This window comes from Amphiprion ocellaris, chromosome 20 (assembly GCF_022539595.1).
Source record: "Amphiprion ocellaris isolate individual 3 ecotype Okinawa chromosome 20, ASM2253959v1, whole genome shotgun sequence".
Taxonomy (NCBI): Eukaryota; Metazoa; Chordata; class Actinopteri; family Pomacentridae; genus Amphiprion; species Amphiprion ocellaris.
In genome coordinates, this window is record NC_072785.1 from 18,281,634 (window position 1) to 18,296,426 (window position 14,793).

Consider the following 14,793-nt stretch of genomic DNA (forward strand, 5'->3'; position numbering starts at 1 on the left):
TCTGTTCAGTTTCATTGAAATATCTCAAAAGCACTCCCAGGTTTTAATGTGTAGAACATTTAAGCACTTGTTCCAGTGGAAAACTTCATGAGACTTAGTTGCCAGACATATTTAGGAGCAATAGGTTTGTGTTATTTGGTTAAAAAGTACAGCTTATCTAATAATTTAACCTCATTTTCTGATTTTATTCATTCTTCCCCTGATTTGCCTTTAGGTCAGTTTGATTATACGAATTGTTTTGAGAAATGCACTTAATGTTTTGCAAATGTCGAGGATGATTCGTGAAATGTACCAAAGTGACTGAGAAAAACTGTAAAAACAAACCGTAGCAAAAACTTATCAAACAGAAGACAGAGGTAACTGTAATTAGAGCCTGGGTGTCCAGATGTCAGTCTAAAAACTTCTTCCAGATAGTGGTGTGTAAGAATGAAGGCAGCTCTTGAATGCAGCATTTTAAATGTGGTTCAGCTACCTAAATGTTCTCTCAGGGATGAAGAATTAAGGCATTTACAATTCTAATCGCTGCAATGTGAGTAACAGCCTAATGCAGAAGTCTGTGTATCTTACTAGACTCTTTCAAGTCTGACCTCTTATAGGAAGGTTGATCACTTGTTGAATCTTATCCAGCTTTGTGACACTGAAACTGGGATGCAGGTGATTCCTGTAATTAAATGAAGCCTACACCTGTTCAGACCCTTTGCTTTGATTGCTGCTTTGCACACTCTTGGCATTCTTTGAATGAGCTTCACGGGTTCATGGGGTTCATCTCATCCCAAACCATCTGGATTGGGTTTAGATCAGGTGACCGTGGAGGCCAGGTCATCTGATGCAGCACTCCATCACTCTCCTTCTTGGTCAAACAGCGCACAAAGACACGGTAGGTGGAACCAAAGATCTCAGATTTGGACTCATCAGACCAAAGCACAGATTTTCACTGGTCTAATGTCCATTCCTATGTGTTTCGTGGCCCAAACAAATCTCTTCTGCTTGTTGCTTTTCCTTAGTAGTGTTTTTTAGCAGCTATAAAGGCCTGATTCATGCAGTCTCTTCTGAACAGTTGATGTAGAGATGTGTTTGCTACTAGAACTCTGTGTGGCATTTATCTGGGCTCTAATCTGAGGTGCTGCTAACTTATGATTTCTGAGGCTGGTGACTCAGATGAACTTATCCTCAGCAGCAGAGGAGACTCTTGGTCTTCCTTTCCTGGAGTGGTCCTGATGTGAGCCAGTTTTGTCGTAGCACATGATGGTTTTTGCGACTGCACATGGGGATACATTCAAAGTTTTTTGCAATTTTCCAGACTGACTGACCTTCACTTCTTAAAGTAATGATGGACTGTCGTTTCTCTTTACTTAGCTGATTGGTTCTTGCCATAATATGGATTCTAACAGTTGTCAAATAGGGCTGTCAACTGTGTACCAACCTGACTTCTGCACAACTGATGGTCCCAACCCTATTAAGAAGGCAAGAAATTCCACTAAATAACCTTGACAAGGCACACCTGTGAAGTGAAAACCATTTCAGGTGACTACCTCATGAAGCTCATTGAGATAATACCAAGGGTGCATAAAGCCGTAATCAAAGCAAAGGGTGGCTATTTTGAAGAATTTAAAATATTAAACGTTTTGACTTATTTCACACTTTTTTGTTCACCTGACAATTGCAAATGTGTTAATTCATAATTTCAGTGCCTTCAGTGAGAATCTACAATGTAAATAGTCATGAAAATAAAGAAAAACCATTAACTACATAATGTCCAAATTTTGGTCTGTCCAAACTTTTGACTGGTTGTGTACATTGTCATATTATTCCCAATTTATTAAATATAACATTAAACCTCACATATACCCACATATCAGCAAAATCCCTCTCTGATAAAGAGGACACACACGAGAGCTTTCTTTTACACTCTTTGATAAAATATTACCACAAGAAGCTACCAGCAAAGCTAATAAAAAAAAGCCCAAAGAGCACTTTAGCGAAAAACAGCATGGTGAAAAACAAGATTGTGATGCTTAAAAATAAAAAAAAATATAAATAACTGATAAAGAAGTGATGACTAAATTTAGGAATAGTAATGCATTACAGACAAATGTAATGTGATTACAGTAGCCCACAACACTGATTAGAAGTTACTTTATTGATTAAAATTTCAAATGAAGAAGCCTATAACCATCTTATTAAAATGATACACCGTTTGAGATTAAACTAAGCAGCAGTTTATAAATTATGTGAAATCAGCTCCATTCTAACCAGCTAGACATTATTAATATTTGTGTAAAATTATAGTAGGAATAATTGTAAAATATCACTCATAGGGCCCATTTTTCTGCTCTATGGCTATTTTGTCATTTGATACTTGGAGTATTTATAGCTGATAGCATTTATGGACTATTTCCTACCATTAATGCTAGGCTTTTGCTTGTAATGCAGCCTTTTGAATTCTAGTTGCATTAAAATTAACCTCCTACTATTCCTCCATACTGCCAAGGGCAAACCTTTTGTAATATTTGTCTCCAGACATACTTAGATTATTTACACTTAGCAGACAGCAGGTGGCAGCCTAAATCAGTCCATATCTGCTGCAATGAGGCAGTGGTGGTGCTTGAACACTACTCTATCCAGGGATTTTACATGATTACACTTAGACACATAAGCACTTACTTTCACTTACATAAAGTCCTTCAACGTGCTGTTCTTGGTTTGCAGGCTGTACAGTGATGTGAAGCTGGATTTTTTTTGTTTAATCCACAAGAAACCAATATATCTAATGCAGTAGCATGTCCTTTATTAATGGTAATTTATAATTTGATGCTGAGGTCAGCTCAGGAACTTCGACTGCAATCGCATCTAATAATGTTTTCAGTGGTGCAGCACTTTACTGCGGAAATGAAAAGACAAGCGATAGCATCAGCAGCCTGATGTAATGCATGCTCTGACAGATAAGAGATCTGTGGTATGTGAAACGCTGTTAGCAGGTAAAGCTGGCCCCCCGCTGATCACATTCTGGTGGTATTCTGGGGGTGGAGATGGCTGGGTGTCAGAATATGGTGTTTTACATCCCATGGGAGCAATAACACTTGTGTGAATTATTTATGTCGTCTTTCTCATCTGCATGGCTTTTCTCTGCGCGCTGGTTGACTGGTCCTATTTTCAAACCTGCTAGTATATTTTTTTTAGCTGGAAGGAGGGGGTCAGAGGTCAGGGTTACGGGGGTTCCTGAGTGCCAAGGAGGTCGTGGGGAAAAAGGAGGACACCCCCTTGTATAGCACATGAGGACAATTCCACAGACAGTCCCCGATAAACCATCCAAATTCCTGCACTGCATTGTGTTGGGTGCTCTTCAGAGTGGGTGTCACAGCCTACATGAGGACTCTGCTGAGGTGGATTCTGACCCCCGCACCTCCTTTTTTTACTACCCTCACACATATGCTGCTAGAACAATAAAGAACAATGAGAGCACTTGAAGTTAAGCTGGGAAATGACTTGGGGAGCAGCCTATTGTTGGTGTTAAGCATTGTTATCTCTCATCCCTGCTGAGGAAAAGATCTCCAAGTTTTAATGAAGGGACAGAGAAGAAGAGAAGAGCAGCAGAGGAAGCTCTTGTCTGAATTTTATAGAACCAGCGCGTTTTTTTTCCCTTTCTCTTTTCTCTTTGGCTGGGATGAAATATTCCTAACATAGCAGACAGAGGGTTGGTCTGCTGTGTAATTATGGGATGTGAAGTTAAAGGATCTAAAGACTGTGATCTTTGCTCTGTGGGCGAAAAAGCTCCACATTTGCACTGGTGAAACTTAGAAATCGCACTTTTTTGAAAATGGTCAGCTTGTCTTTGATTCAGAACGTAACATAATCCACTTTAAACTAATATCACAGGATTTTTCAGACATGATTGATTTCATTTTTCCTTTATTTAACCAGGTCAAACTTCATTTTTGGCCAAGAAGGCAACATTTAAACACTACAAGAACAAATTCGAACAACAGAAATAGTCTTAGTTTCTAAAAGATACATGCCATTATAGATAATCAGACTCATCTGTTGGCAGGGCAACAGTGTGTTTGTGATTAAAATGCTTTTTTTTTTTTTTTTTTTTTTTTTATAACATCATTATCGCTAGTTTGACTTATAACACGGCTTCTCATTTATCTTGTAACTCTCAATACCTATGACTGGCACCACTTTTTAATCTCTATTTTACTGTTGACTGATGTGCTCTAAAGCATTAAACCAAATTCATTGGATGTGTAAACTGACCTGTAAATAAAACCTTTCTGATTCTACAGTGTGAATCATACATATGTGTTAGGTCTTTGCTATGAAATCCACAATCCAAGTCCTAAATTTGCATTTCAGGTGAGACTGAACGTATACGATTGAAAAACTGAAATTTTGCCCAACCTGATAGTATCACCTGTCGGAGAATCCTAGAACCTCCAGCACAGTTTCGAAATAGAGCTGCATTGTAGATTTTTTTTGGTTGACTTTTGTTGAATACTGGTTTTTAGATCAAGAATGTAATTTTGATCTGAAGTTTTAGTCCAACTTTGAGTCCTTAAAATGCTCTGACAATTATGCACATTCACAAAACCTTTGACAGCCAGCTGAGCTCTATCTGCTAAAATCTTGTGAAGTAACCAAAATTTACACAACTACTGACCGGACCTTGTGGTCAGACTTTATTTGGTCAATTCGGAAGTCCCAAGCGTAGCATTTTGCTTGTCAGCTGGTGGAACTGATTCCAAACAGATCTGTTGTTAAGAAAACTGACACTTAGTTCCCTTGTGCAACCTTTAAAACCCCAATTTTCTAGTCGGCTAGCACTGAACAGGATATCAACAAGCCATTCGAAGCCAAAGTTCACATGTAATCATGAAGCCAAAGTTGAGCTGTAAGTCCTGAGTTTGTCATAGTGAGTCATCATTTACAATACTGAATCTGATCAATGTTTTTTAGAGCACTCCAGCAGATCTGAGGCCTCTCAGTTGGAGTTATATGTTTGACCTCAGGCTGGTCGCCGGCGACAGATGTCACTACTCAGCGTTTATGATTGGGTTTTGTCTTGACCACTGGCACATTTAAAGAGACGCCATGCACACTGTGGCCCAAACAGATCAATATTTTAGGAGGAGGTAATAGACAGGGGTGCTGTATGATTTTGACCTGCTGCTGTCTGGTCACTTGACGTTGGAGAACTTTGACCTTTTGCTTGCCAGTGAGCAGATCGCACATATTCACACCACACAATATAAAGACCATTCTCTACTTATTCAACATGATTATATCACGGTTTGTGTTAACATGATTAAAGGTCTCAGCTGATTGAGTGCCAATATGCTGGTCTTTTAATTTCATCAAGCTGTTGCAGAGGTCAGGATCTAAGAACAAATATGTTGGTGTTTGTCCAAGACAAGAACATGTTTGCTGCTAAAGAAGCTTGTTCTGCCAGTAAAGAAGATTACGCTCTTCATCACCACCCGGAGACGCTTCGGCAGCTGAATCTTGACCGGGTGCTCATCGTGATCTTTTGTGTTAAAACGCAGGTCGTTCATAGATGTGCGCTCCGCCCGACGATGTGAAAATGTTTCTGTGCTTGGAATAGAATACACCTATTAGAAACTCTATAGCCTTTACCACGTCTGTGACAAGATACTGAGTGATACTGTGACGAGATACTGAGTATGGAAATGCAGGACTGTCACCATTGAATTCTGCCCCTTTGTAACACAAATGAATGAATGAATGAATGAATGAATGAGTTTCACTGCTGCAAATCATTGACTGGCTTCCTGAAACTGCTCCAGAGCCACTCAGTCTGTATGTCAACTAATTTAAAAGTAACTTTTTTTCAATTGGTTATCAGTAAAAGTATATAAAAAATAGCTTTAATAAGGTGGATTAAGATGAACTCTGACACCACAACCATTTTCAGTTATTCTTAAACAGACCATGCAAAGCAACCTTTTCACACTGAGAAATTCTGCTGATTTTAACAAGATTAGGACAAAGTAGGTTAAGATTAAATATAATGATTGGTGTGGAGGTTGGCACATGTCAGTGTTATGTCACAGGATCATAGTTTTGTCAGGCTGAAGAGTGAAGACATCAAACTGGATGTGACCTCTGAGTCATCGAATGTCTGACTACTTCATGGATTCTCACAAAGACATTATGCTGTCATGGTGAAATGTTCATTTTATGTGAAGTACTGGATGTTGGGGATGCAGCAGTGGATCCTTGAGTGAAAGCAGCACAATAAAAAGGCCTCTACCTGTTGTAAATGTTCTAATACATTATTGCAAAAGTCTACTTTTGGTCATTATACAGAAAAAAATGGCCCCTCTGGGTGTTATTAGGGGTGGAATTAACTGTTGAATATTGATGCAATCATGTCCTCATTGTTTGATCTAGTGAATATCAGAACAGTACAGTTAAGAAAGATTCCTGGTGATGTCTTCAGATATCTTGATTAGTCCAATCAATGCTCCAAAAAATCCATAAAGATTCGATAGCACATAAGAATTTTTGCTCGACGCTTTTATTATCATTATCAGTATTCACTGACTGCTCCACGTATTGTATCATTCCATTATTATTGCTGATGCATTTGTGCAGGTTAAGATAGAAGTCATTTAAGTGTTACATATATTATAATGGTGGTTTAAGCTGCTGCAGTGCTTCATCGGGTTGATTATCGTGCGTAAAAATGTAATATGCTCAGTATAATGCTAATAAAGGGAGACGGTAAATTCCTTTCTAAATGCAGGGAGGCAGCATACAATGATAACAACCCTTCAAACAGGTGTAAAAGTAGTGGACAGTACACTGTGGTGGGAAACACAATATTTTTGTGTGTTTTTTTTTTAAATTCCTCCAATAATTCCTAGAACCCTGATAATAAAATAAGTGTCAGTTATTGTGACCATGCTTGGTGCTGGAGCTGGGGCGGAGCTCTGCGCCTCCGCCCGCCTCTGATGCAAATGAAGGGGCTTACCCGGATCTACCGCTGCAGATATTTCCGAGGCTCCTCCCTGCACTTTTATCGCCTTATAACAGGATATCTCACTGGCGCGAAAAACGCACAGTGTGGCTTTCTGTTACACATTGCGGGGCGGATCCAACGCTGCCTTTATGAACCCCGGCGTTTTTTTTGTTTTGAACTAACCTAAAACATAGAACGTGTCCTATCTTCGTCTCCGGTAACAACTCGGACAGTTTCTTTTCTCCGTTTCTTTCCTTCGGACTGTGCGCTCTTTGGCTGCCGAGGGATTTTCAATGCCCTGATTTTGCGCTTTGAGGATTTTGCGGCGACCCGGTGAGTAGTTTTATTCTAGTTGCCTGCGTGTGAAAGTTTCTGACGAGGAAATGGTTTTGTGTGTGTGATGTTTAACCCACTCTGTGACTGTGTGCCGCTTCGCTGCTCTGTGGAACAAAGCGCTGCCTACATTTCAGGAAACGCAGCCCCAGTGTGTTACTTTTACGCACGCCTTTCCATTGAGAGTTATAATTTACGCGTATATATAGAAGCGGATTATGTAATAACCCTGCGCGCCCGGACAGCTTGAGACCATGAGTGCAAAGAAAGCATCCGCAAGATGCAATCAATTATTAATGAGGTCCCATTTGTAGAAAGTAGGCTGTTAGGGAAATGTGGTGTCCTGATCCCATTAGATGGATACTTGATATGTGATCAGACATCTGCTAGAAACTACTTACTAATCACTAATATTTCCTCTCCTGTGCAGGACGTTCTTCAGAGACCACTGGTGTCATTAGATAATTTCTGGGAATAAACTCTAGAGGATTTTATTATCTGGAAACATGGAGTTCGACTGTTACCAGCACTATTTCTTCGATGATTTCGACACCGAGGAGGATTTTTACAAGTCAACCGCACCGAGCGAGGACATATGGAAAAAGTTCGAGCTGCTGCCCACCCCTCCCATGTCTCCCACCCGGACTCTGAGCGACGCTGCTCTGCACCTCACGCCGGGAGACAAGCTCAGCTGGCTGTCCAAAGTGCTGGGTCAGGACGAGGAGTGCGAGGGTCAGTTCATCCCCGACACGCAGCGGTTGTTCGGCAACCTCAGCTCCCACATCATCCGGGACTGCATGTGGAGTAGTTTCTCTGCCAGCAAGCAGCTGGAGAAGGTCAACGGCAGGGTGCCCGCCGCGGCGCCGACCGCCATCCCCCCGGTGGCACAAATCTCCGTGAGACCGAGCAAAGCGCAGTGCGTCTCGCCCGGTGGCCTGCACGCCACCGCGGCGTCTGACTGCGTCGACCCCGCTGCTGTTCTCACCTACCCGGCAAGCAACTGCAGGAAGCCGGCGTCGTCTGGCTCCGAGTCTCGCTCTGATTCCTCTGGTAAGGAAGCATTCATGCTGTAAATTGCCCCACCCTGCCCTGCCTCGGGATTATATTGCCTACTAACAATGCGTAATTTGGAAAGCCTGGCTGCAGTTGCATAACTGTGGTCTGTGTTGCAGGGGGGTCATTAAGTGCAGCGCAGTCACCTTAAGGCTGGATTTTTTGTCTCACTCTTGCTTTGACGATGCGCCACATGCTCGCTCTGAATGCCCATGCGGTGTTTAAAAACCGCGCCCCTATTACTTATACTTGAATCCTCCTCTACTTTTTATCTTGCGCTGGCTCTGCATCACAATCAGAGTGCGGTAGAGGGGCGGGGTGAGCCAGTCCTGATGATTTATGGTTGCTACACAGACAGTGACAGACCGTGAGAGTAACTCTTTCACTCTTCTCAAATTAGGGAATGCCCCCTGCCAGCAGATCTCCTTATTTAAATGGTTGATAAATGCTCTTGTGACAAAAGCTTTTAAAACACTGCAAGCCTTTGCCTGGCTGACCACTGCTGTTAACACCTCACCTCCTGCTCTGCCCTCCTGACGCTGAGGAGGTTTAGGAATGCAGTTACTTGTAGCCAGTTTAGCTACATTTTGATCCAGCTTGACCCAGTGTAGTATTTTGTAAAAACAGATGACAATGCAGTGTCTTTACTTGTGATCAGTTTTTCTTGTGTATATTGATGAGTTGCTCTATTTGATGACAGATGACGAAGAGGAAATCGATGTTGTCACTGTGGAGAGCAAGCAGAAGCGGGTGCGGCTGGTGAATGTCAGAAAACCGGTCACCATCACGGTCCGTGCAGACCCCTGCCCCAAACGCTTCCACATGTCTGTGCACCGGCAGCAGCACAACTACGCCGCCCGCTCTCCAGACAGCGAGCCAGAAGCTGAGGAGGAGGAGGACGACGAGTATGATGAGGAGCCTCAGAGCAAACGGACCTGCTCGACGTCCAGTCAAGGTTCTCATACGTCCCAGCCAACGTCCCCCTCAGATACTCCACAAAACTCAGACACAGAGGACACTGACCGCAGACGGAACCACAACTTCCTTGAGAGGAAGAGGAGGAACGACCTCAGGTCTCGTTTCCTCGCCCTACGGGATCAGATCCCCGGCCTGGAGTCGGCCAAGACCCCGAAGGTGGCCATCCTGACCCAGGCGACAGAGTACCTAATGGAGCTGCACACCAAGGAGAAACGGCAGCTCCAGGAGAAGAAGCGACTCAGATCCCGACAGCAACAACTTCTCCGCAAATTATCTGAACTGAAGCGCTCTTGAGACTCCGAACAAGTGTGCTTCTGAGATAAACTGCCTCACTCACAGTCAAGAACTCACAAGTTGTCACTTTTGAAAAGCTACCCTTTTATAGAGCAACATGCCTCATGTAAATAGCTGTGAATTTTGTTTGGAATGCATGCATATATGGCTGTGGGCTTCCTGTGAATTGACTGTGCTGGCCTGTAAACCTGTTATGGGGAGGAGCAGTTAGATCTGTCTTTTTTTTTTATTTTACTTTTTTTTTTTTGCACATTGTTTTAGTTCTGAACAGGGGGTTAATGGATTGATTTTATCAGCTATGACCAAGATATTTCCTGGTATGCGGTGACATGAAATCACTTTCCAATAGTTTTTGCTAGTGAACATTGTAGCCTTCAGAATGTGTGGAGATGTTTTCATTTCATCATTGCACATGGAGTGATGTGTGAATGGCTTTCTGTGTACATGAGAGTGAATGAGTCCGCTCCTGGTTTGTTTGGTTTTGTTCGAATGATCATTTGATGTACAATTTGTTCTGTAAATAATAGCTTATTGTTACTGGTGAAGGAGACCCAAGCAAGAGTTGTCACTTGGGTTTGCTCCTCTGTATGATGTGCCATCAGGCACTAAGATGCTTCTATTTTGTTAAGAAAATAGGAAAAAATGGAAAAAGTGGCACTGCTGTACTTTATATTCACACGTCACTTTGTGATTTCAATGCTTCTTCTGATTTTTGGTTGATCTTTCAAGCATGCTAACATCAATAGCATCATTAAATTTTTATACCATATTTGCATAAAAACCTGAAGTCTTCTGTTTTTTTTAATTGAAATGTTTCACATTGATATGTGATCAGGCACAAGTTCACCTATAAAATGGACATTTTGACCTTGCCGTCAAATTGGATTTCATCTCAGCTTCTATCAGTTTCCGTGGTAACCTAACTCACTCTAAACTCATTAATGTGAAATTTTGATCTAAATGTTTGAGGTAAGGGTTGAGAAGTAAGAAATAACGCTGATTCATAAAGCCTCGGATATATCCACCACATGCTGATGTGGCTCTGCCTCTCCAGATACATGACCTACTGTCGTACCATATCAGCTGTAAATGAGGGCAAATCATAAAAACGTGCAAAGTATAATTTCCAGTACCTATCGAACAAATGTGCACTTCATCTGCAGCGGCTGCAGGTCCTCAGAAGGTTAGACTCGACTTGTCCTTGAGAGTTGTCCTTGAAGAGAATCTGTGATATCGTTGCAGATCCTCCCCTTTGCAGTGGCTGCTGCATGCTGGGCACCTGATGTGCTCTGAATTAGGTCACACTCACACACAAATACAATCGGTATCTTTAGAACAGTCCCCTGGGTTTGGAGACAGGGGTTGTGTGAACTGCTGCTTGGATCCAGTGCGGCTATTTTGTGCAGGTATGCAGTCGGACAGTTACACTGCTTCATGTAAGTGGCTGTTAACAGATAATGTTAATAGACTCCAAAGGGAAAATGTAAAAATGTCGTACTTGTGACATGCCTTTAACTACGGCCTGTTAGTGGTCCATACAATTGGTGGGTGTACAGATCCCAACATGCTGTTTTTATAATGACAGAAGTGCAGTTTTGTGACTATCAGGTCCTCGCTGGGCACGAGTCCACATTTAAGCAGAAACACATGTTTCTATGTACTCCCTTGAAACAGAATTTTCAGTTTCAATATGAAATTCATCTTTTTTAAAACTGACTCACAATAAATGCCAAATCTGTGATCACATAGATTGAATATGAGTTACTGTGTAATGCTGCTGGTCTGTTGATGACTTCTCTTACGAGTCTCTGCAAGTCTGGATGAGTCAGATTTGAGCTCCATTTGTTTAATAAACTAAAAGAGCAGCCATTTGGTTCAAGTAGAGCCTGACAGACGAGCCAGGCACACCCTGAGCTCCAACCGTCTCACACCTTGCTGGCCTTTGTTATGGTCTGAGGCTGGTTGCTATTTCACCTGCCTGCCTTCACTTTCTGGGTCCTATTTTCATCCCCGAGGGCCTCATTTTCTGGCACAGCTGAATATGTTTCCTTTACCCAATCAGAATTTCACTTTGCTACGTTTTCTTAAGAAACCTCTGTCTCGCTTCCGAAGAAAGAACTCAGTGCCTTATTGTTCTCGTATTTCCTTAATTAACTGAAAACGTGCCAAACAAACATATCAAGTATCACAAATCTGAATGAACTTGTGATTAAGACAAGTCACAGTGCTCTCAGATGATTCTCTAGGTTGTCATCAGCTGCTGCTTTATATTGCATCAGGAAGTGGAAGCAAAAATCAGATGTCTGGTCACGGTCCACATGCAGGCGACATGTCCGATATGCTTCCTGTTACGTTAGGACCACAAAATTCATTTGATGTTATGCAATAAAAGTGTCGTTTTTGCAGTTTTAAATACTTTATGCAGCAGAGGTATCATAAATAGCTTTATGCTTAATTTTCAACTCCAGTGTTGTGGATGCAAATATAAAACATTGCTGGTCTTTGTGTAGATATTGTGTTCAAAGTGTCCAACATACTGTACATCTAAATTCATCCAATAGGATGCTTTAAGGTAAAATGTGGTACAGTTTTGTCAGATCGTACATCGTAGTGTAACTACAGGGGTGAAAAGATTGTTTAAAAATCTATAAACAAAAATGAGAGCCTCAATACCGGTTGAACGAGTGCTAAAATTGACAAATAATACTTAAGGGCAGTGGCTCGTCTATGTTTCAAAAAACTGCTTTTTTTTCTGAGGGAAACAATGAGGCAAGAGGAACTCTTTGTCCTGCGAGATGCTCTGGCGGTTAACTTGCCGGACCTGATTTTCTGCTCTCAAATTCATGCAGCACCCACACAGAACAAATCCTGAAATACCTTTGTGATCACTTTTACACACACAGATAGTGTGGATGTCTTCTTTTAGAGCCTTTGTCTGATTTTCTCAACATCAGTGGACTTGACACGTATTCTTCTGCCACAGCTGGAGTCTGTTGCTGCCCCTTAAACTAATAATCTGATGTATATAAGCAGGAATCTTTGCATATCTGTGTCATAGTCTGAACATTCCCAGAGCATAAGACAGCATGTGGCAGCTTTACTGGTGGTCAGACAGAAGTGTGTAATGTGTATGATCAGGGTGGGACTGTGGAGAATTGATGATCTGGCTGGGCAAAGAACCGCCTCTCTTTGATTTATAATCTTCTAATCACACACTCGTGCACTTTTTTTTGTCTTTTTGAGTTCATATATATCTTGACAGTGATTCTAAGGGTTGTGTAGTGGCATTTGAACAGCACCTATCTGTTAGAATAAGACCTAAGAGCTGATTTTTTGTTTGAGGCAACAGAGCATGTGGCATTAACACACACTGCTGAGTGGGAAATCCTTTGATTAAATAGTGGCTAGACTGATTAACAGGCTAATTGCTTATTGATTGTATCTGTGTTTAACAGAGCAGATCAGAGCTGTGTATGAGGGTAAAATAAGGGAGCAAAGTTCCATGAAACGCTGAAGCAACCTTCAGAAAAGACAAATTCACACGTGTATGGTGGTGTATATTCGCCCCAGTTCATATATCATATATAGATAGCTGGTAAATAGATTTCACCCTGATTATATATACTGTGATCAAAGAATGAGGGTATTCATTGTGTTTGTGCAGATGTGTCATACAATACATCACCTCAAAACAAATGACTCAACCTGTAAAACTGGCAGAAAACTACAAAAGCAGATGAGCGTATCTTATCTTTGGCAAGCTTCCTGGCCCAGAAACACAACCAGTCATACTCGCTGCGCCGGTATTTCTCGCTGATAAACCACCGTTGAGATCGAAAGTGCAGTTTGCGACTGTAGCTCACAACCTTTGCTTAATTGAGCAACACAGACAGTGCATCTGTGTTCTTGGAAAGTGAGAGGATCAGCTTTCGCAACGGTTAACATCCCTTAGCTGTGATGAATCTCCTACCTCTGCACTTTCAAAGAGGAAAAACAACACACACACACACAGACGCATTGAGCAATATTTCCACCATGTTAACTGGTTGTGTTCTGACTGGTCTGGTTTGTATGGCGTGTATACATTGCATGTTTACACAGTGGGGCAGAGGAGGAAGCGGACCATTAACACCCTGCACTGGTTTGTGATTCTAAGAGCATTGGAGGACTGGCTGCTTATCTGTGACCTACATGTGGCAGGATATAGGCCATATAATATAAGCGGAAGAGAAGCAGGCTCATCTTAGGATAACCTCGTGATCTCTTGTATGAGAATGAACTGTAGTGGAATTTAATAATCTCCCATTAGGAGGCAAGGGGGACCAGGTTCAGGTCGTGCTTTCGGGTTGCTCGGAGGGAATCGTAGTCAGCTGGAGAGAAGAGAAGTGGACTCGCTGTCATCCCTCTCTTACTCAACACTCACAACACACACCCTTCCCCTTATTCTATTTTCAAGCGGATGACGGTCAAGGGAGATGTGGAAAACACAAGCGGGAAAAGACGCAGATGCACACGTCTGGTTGGGAGGTCTCACAGCACACGTACAAATGCTTCGCAGAAAACTTTCCCTGGTCGCAGCCCTCGCTCTTTCTGCCTACTGACCCACATTCCACCCTGGTTGTGTCACTGGAACTCAGAGTTCCAGTGACACAACCAGGCGGCTACTCTACATCTGATCCTAATGAGGCTGTGAAAGCACTGAAAAAAACCCATGAATATGCTGGCATGCAAGAAAGCACCTCCTTTCACCCCCTGCTGTCGGGTCTCTCCGTCTTCCCTCCTCTAACCCTCTTGATTCCATGTTTTCCTCTCTATAGCCCCTCTTCTCCTGTCTGCCCTCCCCCTCTCCAGTCTGCTGGCTCCTGCCCTCCCCTCAGGTACTTATCTCCACCATTTGCTGATCTAGGTCAGTCTTCTGAGCTTGGTTTCTCTCCCTCTCTGCGTTACTCGCCCTCCCCGTCCTAAGGCCAGTGTTACATAACAGCGATGATTCAGTCAGAACAGGCTCTATATGTTCCTGTCTTTGAATACATCTGGCCCCAGCTGACTGGTGTCCAACCGGTGTTTTCCTTTTAAACCGCAGCCGGTCCAACAAATCAGTCTGCCTGAAAAACCAAATAAACACAAAAAGCGGCACAAGTTCCTGTGTTGTA

At 42.3% G+C, this 14,793-nt stretch overlaps 1 protein-coding gene across 1 annotated transcript; it reads left to right on the plus strand.

The window, feature by feature from the left end:
• The first annotated feature begins 7,075 nt into the window (after positions 1-7,075).
• On the plus strand, positions 7,076-10,409 carry LOC111577966 (protein L-Myc-1b-like). Its single transcript, XM_023284515.3, has 3 exons — positions 7,076-7,315; positions 7,746-8,365; positions 9,069-10,409. Exons 2-3 carry the CDS (start codon positions 7,822-7,824, stop codon positions 9,638-9,640), a joined length of 1,116 nt encoding a protein of 371 aa, XP_023140283.2. The 5' UTR covers positions 7,076-7,315; positions 7,746-7,821; the 3' UTR covers positions 9,641-10,409.
• Positions 10,410-14,793: the final 4,384 nt, after the last annotated feature.

What these genes read in the sequence shown, in the direction of transcription:
- LOC111577966 (XM_023284515.3), top strand. Translation starts at nt 7,822, where the DNA reads ATGGAGTTCGACTGTTACCAGCACTATTTCTTCGATGATTTCGACACC. An exon ending in GTCTCGCTCTGATTCCTCTG is followed by an intron (nt 8,366 to 9,068) that starts GTAAGGAAGCAT and finishes ATTTGATGACAG; the next exon opens with ATGACGAAGAGGAAATCGAT.